Source organism: Oncorhynchus mykiss, chromosome 5 (assembly GCF_057628025.1).
Source record: "Oncorhynchus mykiss isolate SJ-2025 chromosome 5, ASM5762802v1, whole genome shotgun sequence".
Taxonomy (NCBI): Eukaryota; Metazoa; Chordata; class Actinopteri; order Salmoniformes; family Salmonidae; genus Oncorhynchus; species Oncorhynchus mykiss.
In genome coordinates, this window is record NC_143026.1 from 42,014,788 (window position 1) to 42,035,178 (window position 20,391).

A 20,391-nucleotide genomic window follows, 5' to 3' on the forward strand; every position below is an offset into this window, starting at 1 on the left:
TTGTTGTTGTATTGTATGTACTATTTATGTATTTGATTGTTTGTATATAGTTGTATTTGAAATTGACTGTCATTGTTGTTGAAAAAACATGTATGTTATGGCATTTCAACCTCTGCCATATAGTGGATTCAGAACTATCTATCTAAAAGAACCGAGGGGTTTCTTTAATGGAAGCTTCTCTAATGTCAAACATGTAAAGTGGGGTGTACCAGTCGGCCCTCTACTCTTTTCTATTTTTACCAATGACCTGTCACTGGCATTAAACAAAGCACGTATGTCCATGTAAGGGGATGATTCAACCATCAGCAACACCAGCTAATGAAGTCACTGAAACCCTTAACCAAGAGTTGCAGTCTGTTTTGGAATGGGTGGCCAGTAATAAACTGGTCCTAAACATCTTTAAAACTAAGCGCATTGTATTTGGTACAAATTATTCCCTAAGTTCTAGACCTCAGCTGAATCTGGTAATGAATGGTGTGGCTGTTGAACAAGTTGAGGAGACTAAATTACTTGGCGTTACCTTAGATTGTTAACAGTCATGGTCAAAACATATAGATTCAATGGTTGTAAAGATGGGGAGAGGTCTAGCTGTAATAAAGAGATGCTCTGCTTTTTTGACACCACACTCCAAAAAAGCAAGTTCTGCAGGCTCTAGTTTTGTCTAATCTTGATTATTGTCCAGTCATGTGGTCCAGTGCTGCAAGTAAAGACCTAGTTAAGCTGCAGCTGGCCCAGAACAGAGCGGCACGTTCTGCTCTTCACTGTAATCAGATGACTGATATAAATACTATGCATGCCAGTCTCTTTTGGCTAAGAGTTGAGGAGAGACTGACTGCATCACTTCTTTTTATAAGAAACATTAATAGTCAACTTACACACACACTTATCCCACCAGGGGTCTTTCCACAGTCCCCAAATCCAGAACAAATTCAAGAAATCTTACAGTATTATATAGAGCCCTTATTACATGGAACTTCCATCTCATATTGCTCAAATAAACAGCAAACCTGGTTGCAAAAAACCCAGATAAAGCAACACCTCGCGGCACAACGCCTCTCCCCGTCATTCTGTATTATGTTTCAGGTTTTTTGTGGACCTCAGGAAAAGTAGCTGCTGCTTTTGGATCCTGATAAAATACCAAAAATACCAGCATTTTGTTACTTGTCATGTTTTTTGTGGACCCCCGGAAGAATAGCTGCTCCTTCTGCAAACGCGAATGTGGATCCGAATAAACCAATCCTCTCATGTTCTCTCACTGGTTCTTTGTTTACATACTGTGTCTGATGGTGAGGTGTGTGTGTGTGTCTGTGAAGACTTAACACAGCCTAGTACCACCACATCTAATGACATAAATTAGCATGACGGACACGGTGCATTAAGCCAATGGGATTGTGAATAGGATGGCGTCGCTCCCGGCTCTGACGAGGATTATAAGGAAGGCTGCAGAAACATTACGTCTCTCTATTCAACACATACACACTAAACAGCAGTATGTAGACTCTGCCGCTCACCACTGATACAGGGTCAGATGTCGTCCCCCCCCCCCATCTACCTAATGGTTAGGGTTGTGGGTAAGGGAATCTGATCCTAGATCTGCGGTTAAGGCCAATGTCAATCTTGAGCCACCCTACAAATAATGGGGGTACTAAGGACAGGAGGGGAATTCTGCAGCATCGTTCATTGACATGCACAATCAGATTATCAGGACATAATATATTCCAAGGACCGGCCCGGAGTGTGATGGATGGTTGGTGCAGTCTAATCTCCACCAAGGTGCTTTGTCCAGCGCCATATTTCTTCCCTCCCTTCTGGGAGAGAGGGATGGGAGGAAGGGAAGTACAACTCAACTCATTACTTCAGGGGTTTGCGGGTTTAAGTACTTTTTTCAGGGTTGAATCCTAACCTCAGTTATGTACCTAAACTAAACTACTTAAAACTTTTGTGTAACTAAGTGGGAAAATGTGACATCCAGGACACAGGTCTTCCACACCTAACCAGCAATTGATTGACCTTGTGACCATTCTCCTGTACCATGACAAGAACACTCTTAGAAATGAAGGAATAAAGGAAGCTCAAATCCATCCTTAGAAGGAGCGAGACATTGATTAGAGAGTAAGCCGTGTTGTCGTTGTACCAGGAGAACTATGAAGGTTTAAACTACAGGAGCAGAGAAGGAGCTCTACCCAAGCATTCACAAATGTGAAGAGTTCACAAGATTGATTTGAGTGAACATAGACCAAACACAATGCAGATCCTTTTATACACACAGACAGGAATCACAAGCAGTAGCCACGCTCTAAAGCGAGTGCGTCAATCGGACAATACCACTTTAGAATATGGAGGTGAGAATTGTGGGAATAACATAGGTAGAATCAAAGCATTTGGGTCAAGCAAACTAAGCCCATTGATAAAAAAAATAAATAATCCATATTAAATGACAAAAAATCACACTTTTGAACAATCATCGAATATGCTGCTTTTAATGTTGTTTTTTGTTGCTGGCATGTAAAATTGCTCTAAGCTCCTAGTGGTACATGCTTAGAACAAGATTAGAACAGCTTCTCTTTTCTACCTGCAGTATCCCATAAGAACGGTCAAGGTCAGATAATGCCTTTGTTGGGAGGGATTATTGAAAGAAGGTAACATACCAACAGCCACGTTGTACAAACAAACAACTGTCTGAACAAGCAGCAGAGCTCCAGTAACGGAGGTACCAGTCTAGCAGTCGAGGCTCCATTTCACCTTTGCTAATATGCTCTTTGACCTCCTTCTAGAATGTTGTGTGTTTAAGGGCCTGCTGCCTGTCTCCTGATAACGGATCAAAGTCTACCACCCGTGCAACAAATCACAGAGCAAGAGATGTCTATCCACACAGGGCTTTTACAAGACAGGAAGTGGAATGCAGACATCCACCAGTGCTGTGGCCGTTGGACTGAAATGGATACCGAGTCTCTTTCCTCTGGCGTCTGGACAGTCTCTGTGGTGTGGTAAAGGTGTAGTATAAAGTTGTCCCTTGACAGACTGATCTCTCTGACCAGCTGTTGCTGGAGCAGGAAGGAGACGCGTCGCTATGAGAGACAGGATGGGGAGTGATTGATGGGTGTGATGGCAAACACAGGATATTAACCAATTGGATGAGATGAGTTAGTGCTGGGCTGGAACAAAAATGTGGGCTCCTTCAGGATCCCCCAGAAATAGATTGTGAAACAGATTAGTTCTCAGTACTGAGGAGGTGGGTGGTGATATTACCTCAGCTGTAAAACACAGACTTCTCTCTGGTCGAGGCTGTAACAGTTTGTTCTTCCAGAGGTAATGAGAGAACAGAAATCTGGAAAGAAAATGAGAAAGAGGAGAGAGAGAGCAAAATAAGAGGAGAGAGGGCGAGACGAGAGAGATAAAGAAAGACAGACTGGAGAAGAGAGAGAAGTAGAGAGAACATTCCCGTCCCAGATGGACTGGGAATCTGGGAACGAGAACAGGATAGTGGTCTGGTTCAGCCAGGATGTGTTTGTGTGTGTGTGTGTCCCAGCTTATCTTTGGAGCCAGGTACACCGATGGGGTTACAGAGACTCCCCACTGCCAGGCTATTTATACAGGAGATACTGTACCATTCAAGGTGTGTATGTGTGTACATGAGAGAGCAGAGAGAGAGTGTGTGTGTGTGTGTGTGTGTGTGTGTGTGTGCAGGCAATTTTCAGATGTTGGCATGAGAACACCCAGTCTCAGTTTCTCTAACATTCTTCTAGAAGCTAAGTGTTGGGGCGATCATGCAGTGTACAAGTAACAACCCCAAATAGACTTCAGGGAACACTATCTCTTGGAATAAATCTATATAATATTGTGTGTTAGGGAGTCTTATCTTGCTTCCCAAATACAAACGAAGGCAGAGATATACAGGCTTAATCTCAACCCCTTAACTCTGACCATTTTACCTGGTTCCTGTTGAGTATGGTTCATTGTTAGCTTGGGGATTTACTGCGGTCTGTTCTGTTAAAAACACTTCACATGTAGTAAATTCAAACAGCGCAGGTTGACTTGTTATGGAACGGCTATCGGGGGGACAAAACATTGTCAAAAGTAATGTTTGGAATCATCTGGGGCTGTTCCTGTTCCTCCACCCCCCTCCTTCTGTGGTTCCAACTAGAATTTCCTGTCCAGTCTACAGTCACCCTGGTTGCCGTTGACGATAAGAGATAGGAAGAGGAAGGAATACCCCACTTCATTTAGTCATCTAACCAAGGAAACTAAAAGGGGGACTTTGCGTCTGCCTGTAAAAAAAATAATAAAAGATCTAGGGGAAATACTGCTTTTGTAATTTAATGAAACAAGCAGACAACAAGAAAATTGTGTTTGAAAAAGTTAAAGTTGTTGCTGTGAGACAATTGGGTAACCTAGGTAGCCACAGGTTGTTTTCTCCTAAAACCGACCGGGACTGTAGAGGGATGTAAACGTTACAGTCCAGATGATTCTGTGGAATTCAAAAGTACAACATGTTTAAAGATGACTTTTAAACATTGCCTGCTCCCGAGTATTCTCAATAGTTTGAAAAACATAATATTGTGGGGCTTCCCTCATGCCCTTTTCATAGCAGCGCTAACAGCCACACGAGTAGTGTGCTACCTAGCTAGATACCGACCGGAACATTAAGCTAGCCAAGACCAACGACACAAACAAACGGACTATACAGCTATAAGTAGTGAGTGGAGTTACAAACGGACTATACTCACACAAGTAAAATGCATTACCTGTGAAGAAATGTTTTCCACACACATAGCTACTTGGACACCGGGTCCCCACGTCCCACACGGAATAGCCTGAAGCCACATGGCTCTTCTCACAGAATCTATTTCCCTACGTGGAACACTGTGAACTGTATATTAAGATTTTTGACCTGGTTACATGTAGATTGAACAGCACAACAGTTTTTTGGCGTATTTTTGTATAACTAAACACTGACGATGAAGTTGGCTCTTTTACAATTGGGGTCAAAGAAAAATGGCTGTTTGTTCTCCCGAATTTGTGGGTTTGGTCGAGGGGAATTCCTTCGTATGGATGGCCTGAACATCGACTCTTGAGTATTATAAACATCTCGAGAATACCAGGAATGATAAAGAACAGAACACTTGGAATACCGCCTAAATACACCAAACACAACGACTATAAGACTGTTTCTGGGAAACAGACGTGCAGGGGGGGGGGGAACTTGACTTCCTTTTTACTACTACTCTCAGTGGATTCATTATTTTCCAGACGCGTTCCAGGGTTTACATTCTTGGATAAAAGAAAGTAAAACCCAAACATAACGTTTCTCAACTGATGACGCAGCATAAAAATAGCAGAACTAGAAAAAACAAACACCACACAAGGTCTCCTCTCAAAAAACTAATTTTAATTAAAACAAAAAAAAAAGTTGAATCATTAACAAGTTTATAAAACAGTGATTTAGTTACATAAATAAATTGATATCGGTGTATCAAATCTGAATTTCAACTTCATGAGCAATGCTGACACTGTTGAAGAAGTACAATCGTTTACCTATCATAATAAATAAAATGGAATATGAATTATATTTGCGCCTCTGGACAAAGGAACTACGGACAAACCTCTAGGGGAGGAGGGGACATGAGACACTAGACAACGTTTCTGCACCCCAAAAACAAACAGAGGAGAAGGGATTTTCAAAGCACTGAACACAAAACCATTCAGCTAAAAATTAAAGACACTAAAAGTTGTAACCAAAGTTGGTTGGCTTTAAATTTAATGAACGAAGTTTGGTAGTTAGAACTCCCGTTTGGTTGTTTTAAAGCATTAAGACAAGGCAAGAAAGAAGGCTGTTCTCGTTGAGGAATTCTAGAGAGAAATTTGAAAAATTCAAAAAGAGAGAAACATAAATAACAAAAATCGTTAAAAAAAAGTTGGAACAGTCAAGACCTACATAGCAACTTTCTGTCCTGCACAAAGTCAGGGAGTCAGCAGAAGAGGCATGTTGTACATGTTGGTTGGTTGTGGAGGCATGTACATGTTGTTGGTTGGTTGTTGTGCATATAATGGAGCTTCTTTTTTGTAACTTGATCACTGCGGAAGGAGACACGAGGCGTGGTCAGGCCAAATTTCTACGCTGATTATTAGTAAAGAGTCAGGGGTTTTGTCAGATCTACATTTGACGGCTTCATAGGCACTGGGCCCTTGTTCTACATCTGTAACGCTAAGGCTCACTGATCTGGCTCCTGGGAAGTCTCTCTCTTTCCTCTTCTTCTGCGGTGCCCAATGAAACTGTGTCTACAACTGGAGGATATATATATTTTGCTGGTCCATACAAAATACAACATCCATGTCCTGTTTTGCAAACAGTCAGTTCCTGTCAAGCAGTCCAGTGGGTGTCAGTCTGTCTGTCTCGGCAGGGGTCACCCAGCTAACAGTCCTACTGAAGTGACCCCTAACCTTTGACCTTTGTCCTGGCCCCTGATGATGCAACGCAAGGCGACACATTTGAATTGTCCTTCTGATATGTTTTTGCTATAAAAACCAAGGTACTGCAGCTTCAAGTATTTTGCATTACATAGAATATTATTTATAAATTAGTTAACGTATACATTTGTTTTTCACTATTCAGACATATACTATTATATATACACAGTACAATAAAATGCTCTCACTCTTTCTTTTTTCACTTTCCTTTTTTTTTAGAGAAATCCCTGAGAATGTATGTTGACAGTTGCTAAGTTTCCACAAGCGCAAGCACTATGACAGTATAAGTGTGTGTTTTCTGCAAGGGTGTGTTTACAGTGTTTCTGAGTGTGGGTGTGTTTTTCTGTGTTTATTTGCTTGTTTAGTGTGTGTGTGTGTGTGTGTGTGTGTGTGTAGCATCAGGGTGAACAACACTGCAAAGCCATGGCAGACAGTCAGACTGGAGTTGGTGATCACTGTTACTCAAGAAACAAAAACAGTAAATAAAAGGAAAAACAAGAAATGTGAACTGTTTGTTTGTGTTGTTCTTTTACTTCTACCGGTTGCACACTTTGACTACACTGAGTGGGGAGGGAGGGGTGAGGACAAGGGGGGAGTAAAGCTGGGTCCGTACGAGGTACTTGTCACGTCTGATGGAGTTGCTCCGTTTGGTTTAAGCCGTGTTTGTCTCTGTGAGCTTTCAACAGAAGGGGAACAGGAGTGCTATGAGGACATCTCGCCACTGGACAACATATACTCAGTGGAAACCAAAAGATTGTATTTTTAGTTCTCTCTCTCTCTCTCTCACACTCTCCTTCATACATATAAAGACACACACACACACACACACACACACACACACACACACACACACACACACACACACACACACACACACTTCCTCAACAAATGTTCTTTTTTTGTTTGTTTGTGAACTAAATAGGGTCTATATACACATTAATACCGATGTGGCTTTTTTATTGTTTGTTTTTAGTCGTTTCATTTTTCTTGTTTTCTGTTTTTTCTTTCCGTTTTCCGTTTTTTCCAAAAGGATACAAAGGCGGGATCAAGTAAAAGGGGGCGTGATCGCTCTCCATCTCTTCACCTCAATAGATCCGTCGTCGACCAATCACAATAGTTTTTTTTTGACGTTTAGTCTTTCGTCAACCGAACCTCTCCCGTACGAGCATCATGAGTTTCTTCTTGCCCTTGTAGATCTGTTTAAGGTTGTCTATGAACTGGGTAAACTGGATGTGTCCGTCCTGGGCCATGAGGAACGTCTCTCTGGCCTTACTGAGGAACTCTATGAACTCGCTGTAGTGGCGTGGGCTGATGTGCGTGAGGCGAGAGTGCGTGGTGTTGATGTAGGCCCCGATAGTGGCGTCCAGCAGCTGCCTGAGCGGCGCCTTGTCCAGCGACATCAGCTTCCCAGAGTTCCTGCGGCTGTGCAGCGCCACCATGCCCGGCGTGGTCAACGTGCACCGTCTCAAAATGTCTGACAGTACAGTGGCGCACTTCACGCTCTTCACCACCAGGGGGATGACGGCAGTCAGCTCGTTCTTCCCCAGAGAGTGGCTCAGAGCGCAGGCCCACAGCACGTCGTTGATAGCCGGGTGGGTGTCCTGGTTGTAGCTGAGGTTAAGGTGGGCCATGGCTAGCGTGGCCAGCTTGTAAGCCCTCATGGGATATCCTCTGTGCTCCATGTACCTGGCTATCGTGAACAGCTGTGTGTAGCTCATCCCTGTGACGGCCGCGTCCAGGACGATCTGGTAGGCCGTCTCGAAGGCGATGTGGTCTTTCTCGCAGAGCGTGAGGGCGGAGAGGGCACAGTTCTGGGGGTCCTTCATGGTACACTGCAGGGCCAGGGTCCGGGCGGAGGAGGCCAGGTTCTCCTGCTGGTGACAGTCCAGGTGCAGGCGGACGATGGTGGTGTTGGACATGACGGTGGTGGCAACGATGCTTGTGGCCTCGGTCGGGGTGAACAGGGTGAACCAACTCTGCATGATGCTATCCAACGCATACACGCCTACAGCAGGGGAGAGGGTGGTTAGTTTGTGGAAATATATATTTGACACACACATGCAGTACATCACTCATACACCCCGACACACATTACGCAAAACATCCTTAGAGGAGTAACTCACCAACTTCTGTGGCACAGGTGACAAGCCACCGTACCATCTCTCTCCTCCTCCAGTTCAACGTGGACAGAGTCATTCTCATCACCTTCAGGGGAGAGGGGAGCAGGTTCAGGTTAGGGAGGTGTGTGTGAGTGTGTGTGTGTTTACTGTGGACGTGTGTGTTACCTGAAGACCCAGCTCCAGTGAGACCTTGAGCAGTGTGATGTCCGGTAGACTGTCCATCAGAGTAGCAATCTTGAAGGCGTCCTGAGCCAGTTTGAAGATGTGAGACGAGGAGTGGATGTTCTTCTGGATGGACTCTAACACCGTTTCTAACTTACGCCCGTCGCCTGAGAAGACAAAAAAAAACAACATTTAAAACAACCTATTTGCAAAAAATATCAGAAACATTAATTGTTTGAGCATGTGAGTGTATGTGAGTGTGCGTTTGTAGTGTGTGTGTGCTCGTACATACAGTATGTGTGTGTGTGTGTGTATGTGTGTTTACCTTTGGCTGCGGTGAGCATGGTGGAGGCCAGTTCACATTGTTGTGACTCTATGTGAGACAGAGTGAACCAGCGAGGGTAGCGATTAGGGACCATTGACACTATATGGTGAGGTCTGGACAGATCACCTGATGGAGCCATGGATTCCAGGACCGGTAACCTAAAGACACACATATTTAATATACTGATATTGACCCTTTATGTATTGCTTTGATAAGGATGTATGGGCCTTTAAGATGTCTTCTAAGGCTTATGGAAATATTCCGTGCTTCTGTTAAAGCGGAGATGAGTAAAAACGATTTAGAATAGAACATTGTAATGCCAGTATATATGAGACCGAAAAAAACACACACACAAAAAAAAAAAGATTTCAATACATTAAAAATCTAAGGAGTTTAATTTGGGCAGAATGAAATGAAGTTCCAAAGGTTTCATAAGCCTCTCAGCAGTCAGAAAGAAACTCAACGTCATATATATTACTGTATATTTATTATTCAAACACTCTCCAAAACTAATTTTCAATGCTGTTGAATTATTTAACAAGGATTCCAGCAAAAGGCAGCGTTGTGATTAAACAGCACCCAGGACAGCTCCACGCCTCACACACACATACATACATCACTTGAGTCTCAAAAGGAGGCTGACCTCCCTTTTTATCTGATCTTCCCTGATGTTCTTTCTGGGCATAAACTATTTACTGAAGTGCAAAGAAAATAAGTTATGTGAGATATGTTTGTGTGTGTACTTACCTCATGGCTCTCAGTGCAATTTTGTACGCCAGTTCTGTGTCGTGAGGTAGTAGGGAGGTGAAGAGATACTTGGCAAAGGTATGCATGGGAACGCTCTCTCTGTAGAGCAACTCTCCTAGACCACTGTATGGACCAGCTACGGGAGACAGAGAATACAGGCATAGATATATTAGATAGATAGATTCGACTAAAGAGAGATTAGAAAGATAGAGATTAGCGAGAGCGACGGATGTGTGTGTAGATATGCTTAACTATACTTGTGGGGACCAGAATATACTGGCATTAAAACGTTATATTTCTAAATCATTAGTAAATAGTAATTAGACCAACAGCGAAAAAGGCTATTTCTAATGGGTTTAGGGTTAAGGTTAGAATTAGGGTTCAAGGTTAGGTTTAGGAGTTAGGGTTAGGTTTTGGTGTTACGGTTAGGGTTTAGGGTTAAGGTTAGAATTAGGGTTCAAGGTTAGGTTTAGGAGTTAGGAGTTAGGGTTAGGTTTTGGTGTTACGGTTAGGGTTTAGGGTTAAGGTTAGAATTAGGGTTCAAGGTTAGGTTTAGGAGTTAGGAGTTAGGGTTAGGTTTTAGTGTTACGGTTAGGGTTTAGGGAAAATAGGACTTTGAAAGGGAATCAATTGTGTGTCCCCACAAAGTTAGTTAAATAAGACTGTGTGTGTGTGTGTGTGTGCATCTACCCCTCACCCTCTAGCAGGAAGATTGCTTGCTTGCGGAAGATCTTGACCAGTGCGTCGTCCAGTTCCACTTCCTGGAGCTTGGCCAATAGCTGCTCTTCGTTGCGACACACCTTCTCCTGGGCATATAGGCCGTCGGGCATCACCCTCTGTTGCCCTAAGCCGATCAGAGCCGTCTCTACAGCTAGTGCTACGAACGATTGGCCATCGTCCAGTAAGCGTTGTGCTGGGAAGAGGTGGGGCTCCGACCTTTTGGCTGAACTCACAGAGCCTGGAGAGAGAACGGGGAAACAGAGAGAGCGGGAGAGAGAGAGAGAGGAAGAAAATAAGAGAGATCACATTAAAAACAGCATGTCTTTGAAATGTTGTCACCAAATCTAATAGCGAGTGAAACAGCAAGGCTGTGGCTCAATCTGTGTCAGAACCAATACGGTCACTCAACCCTCATTATCATGACAATAGCTCTGTGCTGCCCCAGGAAACTACAGCATTCAATTCAGTCATGCAGAGCTACTGTGTGTCCAGGTGTTAGTTCCACCCCAGCACTAACCCACTTGACTCAAATAGTCAATGGATTATGGTCCACAGTCCGGACCAAAATTACTGCTATTTCAACCAAGGCCTTCAAAGTAGGCTATTTATACAAAAGTAAGTGGACCCCCCCCCCCCTCAAATTAGTGGATTCAGCTATTTCAGCCACACCCGTTGCTGACAGGTGTATAAAATCGAGCACACAGCCATGCAATCTCCATAGACAAACATTGGCAGTAGAATGGCCCGTACTGAAGAGCACAGTGACATTCAACGTGGCACCGTCATAGGATGCCATGTTTCTAACAAGTCAGTTCATCAAATTTCTGCCCTGCTAGAGCTGCCCCGGTCAACTGTAAGTGCTGTTATTGTGAAGTGGAAATGTCTAGGAGCAATAACGGCTCAGCCGCGAAGTGGTAGGCCACACAAGCTCACAGAACGGGACCACCGAGTGCTGAACCGCATAAAAACCGTCTGTCCTCGGTTGCAACACTCACTAACCGAGTTCCAAACTGCCTCTGGAAGCAACGTCAGCACAAGAACTGTTTGTCGGGAGCTTCATGAAATGGGTTTCCATGGCAGAGCAGCCGCACACAAGCCCACCATAACCATGCGCAATGCCAAGCGTCAGCTGGAGTGGTGTAAAGCTTGGCGCCATTGGACTCTGGAGCAGTGGAAATGCCTTCCCTGGAATGATGAATCACGTTTCACCATCTGGCAGTCCGACAGACGAATCTGGGTTTGGCGGATGCCAGGAGAACGCTACCTCCCCCAATGCACAGTGCAAACGGTAAAGTTTGGTGGATGAGGAATAATGGTCTTGGGCTGTTTTTCATGGTTCGGGCTAGGCCCCTTAGTTCCAGTGAAGGGAAATCTTAAAGCTACAGCATACAATGACATTCCAGACGATTCTGAGCTTCCAACTTTGTGGCAACAGTTTGGGGAAGGCCCTTTCTTGTTTCAGCAATGCAATGCCTCCGTGCACAAAGCGAGGTCCATACAGAAATGGTTTGTCGAGATCGGTGTGGAAGAACTTGACCGGCCTGCACAGAGCCCTGACCTCAACCCCATAGAACACATTTGGGATGAATTGGAATGGCGACTGCGAGCCAGGCCTAATCACCCAACCTTAGTGCCCAACCTCACTAAATGCTATTGTGGCCTAGTGGAAGCAAGTCCTCGCAACAATTTCCCAACATCTAGTAGAAAGCCTTCCCAGAAGAGTGGAGGCTGTTATAGCAGCAAAGGGGGATCAATTATTTTGGTCATGTAGTGTATCTTAAGGTTTCACAATCAATGTATAGATGCGCTATTTCCTTTATTGACTTATGTGTTGATCTATTAGCATGTTCCGTCTCTCTGCGGTCTTTCTGGGTGTGTGTTCTCCAGGGAGAGGTCATCATTTATTCTAATAGCTTAATGATGTCTCTATGGGCCCACAGACATAACCCCAGGAGGATTATCACTTCCCCACACACACACACACACACACACACACACACACACACACACACACACACACACACACACACACACACACACACACACACACGAGCAGTTTCCAAGGCCATGGAACGCAAGTATCTATCTGACAGAACCAATCACACCCAATCATCACTGATGACATCACTAATTGTTCCTCAGCCATCCTCCAATCACAGCTCATGAATAAAAGATGGCGCAGGGGGGAAAAACGATCCAATTAAAATGCATAAAATATGCAGAAAAGGGAGAGAGAGCGAGAGCGAGAGTGTGCATGCATTTACCTGAGAAGTCTAGGAAGGCGTTGCGCCCCTCCTCGTCTCCCCGTCCCGTGTCCAGTAAGGTGCTGAACAGAGTGCCTATAGGGTCCAGGGGGTGTCCCACCCAGCCCTCCATGTTGGTGACAGATGTCATGCCTTTATGGAGCAGCTCTGGAAAGGACAAAACCACACGCTGGTATTACTCTGCATTTACACACTTAATACCCAATTAAGACAGATGCAAATTCAAACAGACCTTTTTTGTGGCTGCGGAAGAGCTCAAGATGTTTCTGTTGCTGCCGTATGAGAGTGTTGACGATAGCGATGGCCAACAGCAAGGCCTCCCTGGGATAACCATGTGACCGCAGCGCATCCACCCTCGCACACGCTGTAGGGATGTGCTCTGCGAGAGGGAGGCGGGGCGGGAGGCTGTTACTTCCATGCTACTCTAAATCTTGTTTTTCTTCTTCTAAAAACGGGTCTTAGAAATCTAGCCCTCCTTTGCATTCGTCACTGCCAACACAAACACACACACTCACCGTGCCAGAGGGGCCAGCCACGGGCGTCGAACAGTGCCCCTGCACTGCCATGGTTGTCGTGGTGACAGTGTGCGTGTGAGTGCGTGTAGAGGTCATGTGTGATGATGCGCTGCAGGTGCGTGTCCTGCCAGTGCAGGTCGCAGGCCTCGATGGCCCTCGTAAACACTGTCCTGTGAGGACGAGATGACGAGTCTGGGAGAGAGGGAGAAAGAGTGATTACGGAGGGGAGGTGGTGAGGTGGTGAGGGAGGGAGGGAAAGAAGAGGACAATGTTCCGTTGAAAACATGTCTCTGATCGGCCACCTAAACCTACCTGGATGAAATGCTCATTCACTGCACTGTTCCTATTCAGAAGCCTGATAGACATTTTTTTTACGGGCTTATATTTTCTAATTTAGCTCAGGCACAGACAAGGGGAGCAGAGGGCAGCCGTAGCTGGAGGAACCCTCATGGGTTATTGGGCTTATTCCATCAGTCACACAGAAAGTAATAAGAACAGCTCGCAGGGCAGAGACATGGAGCGAGAGAAAGTTGATTAAAAGGCATGTAGACAGATGGAGAAACAGAAAAAGAGATCAACAGAGAGAAAATAGAGAAATAGTTGATGAAAAGAAAGTGGCTTTTCTCGCACAAACTTAGTGTGGTGGTCCCACTTGGGTTGGCCCTGAGGCACTGTGTTGGTCAGGTGTGTGTGTCTCTGTGTCTGTGTTTTCCCACTTGGGTTGGCCCTGAGGCACTGTGTTGGTCAGGTGTGTGTGTCTCTGTGCCTGTGTTTTCCCACTTGGGTTGGCCCTGAGGCACTGTGTTGGTCAGGTGTGTGTGTCTCTGTGTCTGTGTTTTCCCACTTGGGTTGGCCCTGAGGCACTGTGTTGGTCAGGTGTGTGTGTCTCTGTGTCTGTGTTTTCCCACTTGGGTTGGCCCTGAGGCACTGTGTTGGTCAGGTGTGTGTGTCTCTGTGTCTGTGTTTTCCCACTTGGGTTGGCCCTGCGGCACTGTGTTGGTCAGGTGTGTGTGTCTCTGTGTCTGTGTTTTCCCACTTGGGTTGGCCCTGCGGCACTGTGTTGGTCAGGTGTGTGTGTCTCTGTGTCTGTGTTTTCCCACTTGGGTTGGCCCTGAGGCACTGTGTTGGTCAGGTGTGTGTGTCTCTGTGTCTGTGTTTTCCCACTTGGGTTGACCTTGAGGCACTGTGTTGGTCAGGTGTGTGTGTCTCTGTGTCTGTGTTTTCCCACTTGGGTTGGCCCTGAGGCACTGTGTTGGTCAGGTGTGTGTGTCTCTGTGCCTGTGTTTTCCCACTTGGGTTGACCCTGAGTTGGTCAGGTGTGTGTGTCTGTGTTTTCCCACTTGGGTTGGCCCTGAGTTGGTCAGGTGTGTGTGTCTGTGTTTTCCCACTTGGGTTGGCCCTGAGTTGGTCAGGTGTGTGTGTCTGTGTTTTCCCACTTGGGTTGGCCCTGAGGCACTGTGTTGGTCAGGTGTGTGTGTCTCTGTGCCTGTGTTTTCCCACTTGGGTTGGCCCTGAGGCACTGTGTTGGTCAGGTGTGTGTGTCTCTGTGTCTGTGTTTTCCCACTTGGGTTGACCTTGAGGCACTGTGTTGGTCAGGTGTGTGTGTCTCTGTGTCTGTGTTTTCCCACTTGGGTTGACCCTGAGGCACTGTGTTGGTCAGGTGTGTGTGTCTCTGTGTCTGTGTTTTCCCACTTGGGTTGGCCCTGAGGCACTGTGTTGGTCAGGTGTGTGTGTCTCTGTGCCTGTGTTTTCCCACTTGGGTTGACCCTGAGTTGGTCAGGTGTGTGTGTCTGTGTTTTCCCACTTGGGTTGGCCCTGAGTTGGTCAGGTGTGTGTGTCTGTGTTTTCCCACTTGGGTTGGCCCTGAGGCACTGTGTTGGTCAGGTGTGTGTGTGTGTGTGTGTGTGTGTGTGTGTGTGTCTGTGTTTTCTCACCTGGGTTGCCGTGCGGCAGTGCGTGTGTGAGGTTGGGCAGTTCGTTGCCGTGGTTTCCGTCCTCCCAGGGACACACGTCAACACCGTTCCACCGTCTCAGCTGTCTCAGCCACACACACTTCTGCTCCGACTTACAGTGGGGGTTGAGCACAATACACATCCACAGGGCACCTACACACACACACACACACACAATGTTTCTGTTATTGTTGTTCATCCTTGAATCATATAATTTGATTCTGTAAAAAGGGAAAAATAGATGCCATTAAAATGTTCCGGAGCATCAACAGTCTGACTGTTATCTATTCAATAAACACATGCCTGCCGCACTCACGCTCACAGATACTCTAGTGACACACTGTGATTACCTGAAGCCTGAGCTGAAAGGGAGATGGGGTATGGATGAAGGGAGTGAGGGAAGGAGAGAGAGCTGGAGAGTGGGGGACGGAAGGAGTGAAAATAAATATGCCTCGAAAAACAGGGGTAAAGAGAAAAATGATGGAAAATGAACACAGAACAGAAAAGGGGGACAGATGACAGAACGAGACAGGAGGAGGCAGAGAGAGGTGAAGCGAGAGAACAGGAGGAGGAGGAGAGGGGGATGAGAACAGGAGGAGGGAAGGAAGACGGGGGTGGGGATAGGAGTCGTTTTATCCTCTGTCTTTGTTTGGACGGCCTCAAGGACAAAAGAGGGACGAGAGAAGAGAGGGAAGAGAGAGGAGAAGGGAGCAACAGACTGGCGATGAGATGGGAAGAGAATGGTGGGGAGTAGAGGAAAATAAAAGAGAAATTATAAATAAGGGGAGATTTTAGAAAGGAGAGGAGAAGGTGCATCCAGCAAGCAGGGCAATACGTGGAAAACATTCAAAATGTGAAAATGCATTCAAATTATACAGAAATAAGAGATGTACTTCCCTTAAAACAGAAAGAGAGAGAAACAACCAGCAAAACAGACAAAGAGACTGGGGGGGGATATATAATACAGTTCCAACAATCAACTACCATGACAACAGGGTTGTGGTTATGGGATTTTGTTGCTAGGGTAGGTTACTATTGGATGTCGTTGCTAGGCTAGGGTCTAGAGTCTCCCCCAATTACACAATTACATGGAATAATCCCGAAAGCTGCAGTTTCGCTTTCCTGCTTATCCTGAATATGGACAGTGCACTGTTCAGTGTTCACACACACACACACACACACACACACACACACACACACACAGTGGTGGTTCAATTATGACAGGATATAGATAAGGAAAGGAGGAGAGGACAGAGATCACAGAACAAACACATTCAACACAAATAAACGACAAGCACGTTCTACTGTTCATCACTTGCTAGCTGGCTGACACCATTTGAAGATGGAAGTTTCAAGTTTTAATGCCTTGTCTCAAAACCCAACAATGCAATCATCAATAACAATGTAATACTCTGGGGAAAAACAGACGAGAAATAAGAAACACACAATAAGTAAGTAAGTAAGCATACAATATACAGGGTCAGTTCCAATACAGTGTTTACAGTGTGCAGGGATAACGGAGTTATGGGAGGTAGATATCTATAGGGGTAAGGGGACTAGGCAACAGCATATAAGATAAACAGAGTAGCAGCATCTTGTATGTGAGTGGGGGTGTGAAGAGTCAATATAAATGAATGGGCATGTGTGTGAGTGAGCAAATTATGGCCTTGTGAGCTTACACACACGCGCACACACACACACGTCAGTAGTGAGAAAGCGTGGCCTATATTTCTCCCTCTCCAACCTAAGCCAGATGGGAACCGCTGTCTCAGACTACAAAGGATCAAACACACACATTCATTAAAACAATATTGGGCTCATCAAGATGGATTTAGCTCCTGACACACACACACACACACACACACACACACACACACACACACACACACACACACACACACACACACACACACACACACACACACACACACACACACTTCACCCGATCCCTCCCTTTATTTCCTTTGATGGGCCTACTCTGAGCCTTCAGTCCACATCTAATCTGTTCTGAGAGAGAGAAAGAGAGAGAGAGAGAGAGATACCCAACTCACAATCTCCGAATCCATTTTAGGCTGTAAAAAGCATATATTTCACAAACCATCCAGCTCACAACCTACAGATAATACCCAAAACATAACAGACTGACTAGGTCTGTTCAACGCTGGTCCGACCAATCTGATTCCACGCTTCAAGACTGCTTCGATCACGTGGATTGGGATATGTTCCGCATTGCGTCCGACAACAACATTTATGAATACGCTGATTCGGTGAGCGAGTTCATTAGAAAGTGCATTGACGATGTCGTACCCATAGCAACGATTAAAACATTCCCAAACCAGAAACCGTGGATTGATGACAGCATTCGCGTGAAACTGAAAGCGCGAACCACTGCTTTTAACCAGGGCAAGGTGACCGGAAACATGACCGAATACAAACAGTGTAGCTATTCCCTCCGTAAGGTAATCAAACAAGCTAAGCGTCAGTATAGAGACAAAGTAGAGTCGCAATTCAACGGCTCAGACACAAGAGGTATGTGGCAGGGTCTACAGTCAATCATGGATTACAAAAAGAAAACCAGCCCCGTCGCAGACCAGGATGTCTTGCTCCCAGACAGACTAAATAACTTCTTTGCCCGCTTTGAGGACAATACAGTGCCACTGACACCACCCGCAACCAAAATGTGCAGACTCTCCTTCACTGCAGCCGACGTGAGTAAAACATTTAAACGTGTTAACCCTCGCAAGGCTGCAGGCCCAGACGGCATCCCCAGCCGCGTCCTCAGAGCATGCGCAGACCAGCTGGCTGGTGTGTTTACGGACATATTCAATCAATCCTTATCCCAGTCTGCTGTTCCCGCATGCTTCAAGAGGGCCACCATTGTCCCTGTTCCCAAGAAAGCTAAGGTAACTGAGCTAAACGACTAGCGACCCGTAGCACTCACTTCCGTCATCATGAAGTGCTTTGAGAGACTAGTCAAGGACCATATCACCTCCACCCTACCTGACACCCTAGACCCACTCCAATGTGCTTACCGCCCAAATAGGTCCACAGACGACGCAATCGCAACCACACTGCACACTGCCATAACCCATCTGGACAAGAGGAATACCTATGTGAGAATGCTGTTCATCGACTACAGCTCAGCATTTAACACCATAGTACCCTCCAAACTCGTCACCCGCCCTGTGCAGCTGGGTCCTGGACTTCCTGACGGCCGCCCCCAGGTGGTGAGGGTAGGTAACAACATCTCCACCCCGCTGATCCTCAACACTGGGGCCCCACAAGGGTGCGTTCTGAGCCCTCTCCTGTACTCCCTGTTCACCCACGACTGCGTGGCCATGCATGCCTCCAACTCAATCATCAAGTTTGCGGACGACACTACAGTGGTAGGCTTGATTACCAACAATGATGAGACGGCCTACAGGGAGGAGGTGAGGGCCCTCGGAGTGTGGTGTCAGGAAAATAACCTTACACTCAACGTCAACAAAACAAAGGAGATGATTGTGAACTTCAGGAAATAGCAGAGGGAGCACCCCCCTATCCACATCGACGGGACAATAGTGGAGAGGGTAGTAAGTTAAGCTTCTCGGCGTACACATCACGGACAAACTGAATTGGTCCACCCACAGACAGCGTCGTGAAGAAGGCGCAGCAGCGCCTCTTCAACCTCAGGAGGCTGAAGAAATTCGGCTTGTCACCAAAAGCACCTCACAAACTTCTACAGATGCACAATAGAGAGCATCCTGTCGGGCTGTATCACCGCCTGGTACGGCAACTGCTCCGCCCACAACCGTAAGGCTCTCCAGAGGGTACTGAGGTCTGCACAATGCATCACCGGGGGCAAACTACCTGCCCTCCAGGACAAACTACCTGCCCTCCAGGACACCTACACCACCCGATGTCACAGGAAGGCAATAAAGATCATCAAGGACAACAACCACCCGAGCCACTGCCTGTTCACCCCGCTATCATCCAGGCGAGGTCAGTACAGGTGCATCAAAGCAGGGAAAGAGAGACTGAAAAACAGCTTCTATCTCAAGGCCATCAGTCTGTTAAACAGCCAACACTAACATTGAGTGGCTGCTGCCAACACACTGACTCAACTCCAGCCACTTTAAAAATGGAAATTGATGGAAATTGATGTAAAAAATATATCACTAGCCACTTTATATAATGTTGAAATACCCTACATTACTCATCTCATATGTATATGTATATACTGTACCCTATATCATCTACTGCATCTTTATGTAATACATGTATCACTAGCCACTTTAAACTATGCCACTTTGTTTACATACCCTACATTACTCATCTCGTATGTATATACTGTACTCGATACCATCTACTGCATCTTGCCTATGCCGTTCTGTACCATCACTCATTCATATATCTTTATGTACATATTCTTTATCCCTTTACACGTGTGTATAAGGTAGTAGTTTTGGAATTGTTAGGTTAGTTCACTCGTTGGTTATTACTGCATTGTCGGAACTAGAAGCACAAGCATTTCGCTACACTCGCATTAACATCTGCTAACCATGTGTATGTGACAAATAAATTTGATTTGATTTGATACAATACACACATACACACACCGGCATACAAGCAGCCATCATATCAGAAAGCATAGGGAGACACAGGTCTAACACAGCTGACCAACACACAAATCAAACAGTCATCATAGCAGCACTTGAGTGACCGTCATATGTGTGCGTCTCTCTTGAACGGCTAGTCCGTCCAAGTGGTGTCTGTCCTTGTGCACACGCTTGTGTGACTTTGTGTGTGTTGTCTCTTACCTAGCTCATCCCACAGCTGTCTGTATTTGTCAGTCATGGTGGTTCCCTGTTGTCTCCACAGAGCCAGGCGAGGGTCGCCCATAAACTGTTCTGTGATCAGTGTTAACATTCTGGCACCGTTGGAGTCACGCATCTTCAACATCTCTCTCACCTAGAGGAGAAAGAGAGAGGGGGAGGGAGGGAGAGAGGTCATCAAAGGTGTGTGTGTGTGTGTGTGTGTGTGTGTGACAGGGTAGGGGTCAATTCAAATTGAGGGCAGTCAATTCAGGAAAGGATTTTAATTTAAAATACAAAAAATTAAACACATTTTGAAATACAT

General features: G+C 45.8%; 1 protein-coding gene and 1 long non-coding RNA gene across 2 annotated transcripts in view; both read right to left on the reverse strand.

The window, feature by feature from the left end:
- Positions 1 to 2,451: 2,451 nt before the first annotated feature.
- Positions 2,452 to 4,874, reverse strand: LOC110523855 (uncharacterized). The gene is made up of 3 exons (XR_002473496.3): positions 4,746 to 4,874; positions 3,250 to 3,328; positions 2,452 to 3,068 (listed from the first exon to the last, which is right to left on the reverse strand). It is a non-coding gene; the product is annotated as an uncharacterized LOC110523855 (long non-coding RNA).
- Positions 4,875 to 5,369: 495 nt separating this feature from the next.
- LOC110523854 (zinc finger SWIM domain-containing protein 6) overlaps positions 5,370 to 20,391 on the reverse strand; it is a 49,209-nt gene continuing 34,187 nt past the window's right edge. The window contains exons 4-14 of the mRNA XM_036977550.2: positions 20,073 to 20,223; positions 15,256 to 15,426; positions 13,322 to 13,513; positions 13,039 to 13,185; positions 12,807 to 12,953; positions 10,520 to 10,780; positions 9,823 to 9,958; positions 9,076 to 9,233; positions 8,754 to 8,917; positions 8,592 to 8,673; positions 5,370 to 8,473 (exon numbers count right to left, since the gene is read on the reverse strand). Coding sequence (XP_036833445.1) covers positions 7,611 to 8,473; positions 8,592 to 8,673; positions 8,754 to 8,917; positions 9,076 to 9,233; positions 9,823 to 9,958; positions 10,520 to 10,780; positions 12,807 to 12,953; positions 13,039 to 13,185; positions 13,322 to 13,513; positions 15,256 to 15,426; positions 20,073 to 20,223 — 2,472 coding nt within the window. The 3' untranslated portion in view covers positions 5,370 to 7,610. The remainder of the gene's footprint in view (positions 8,474 to 8,591; positions 8,674 to 8,753; positions 8,918 to 9,075; positions 9,234 to 9,822; positions 9,959 to 10,519; positions 10,781 to 12,806; positions 12,954 to 13,038; positions 13,186 to 13,321; positions 13,514 to 15,255; positions 15,427 to 20,072; positions 20,224 to 20,391) is intronic.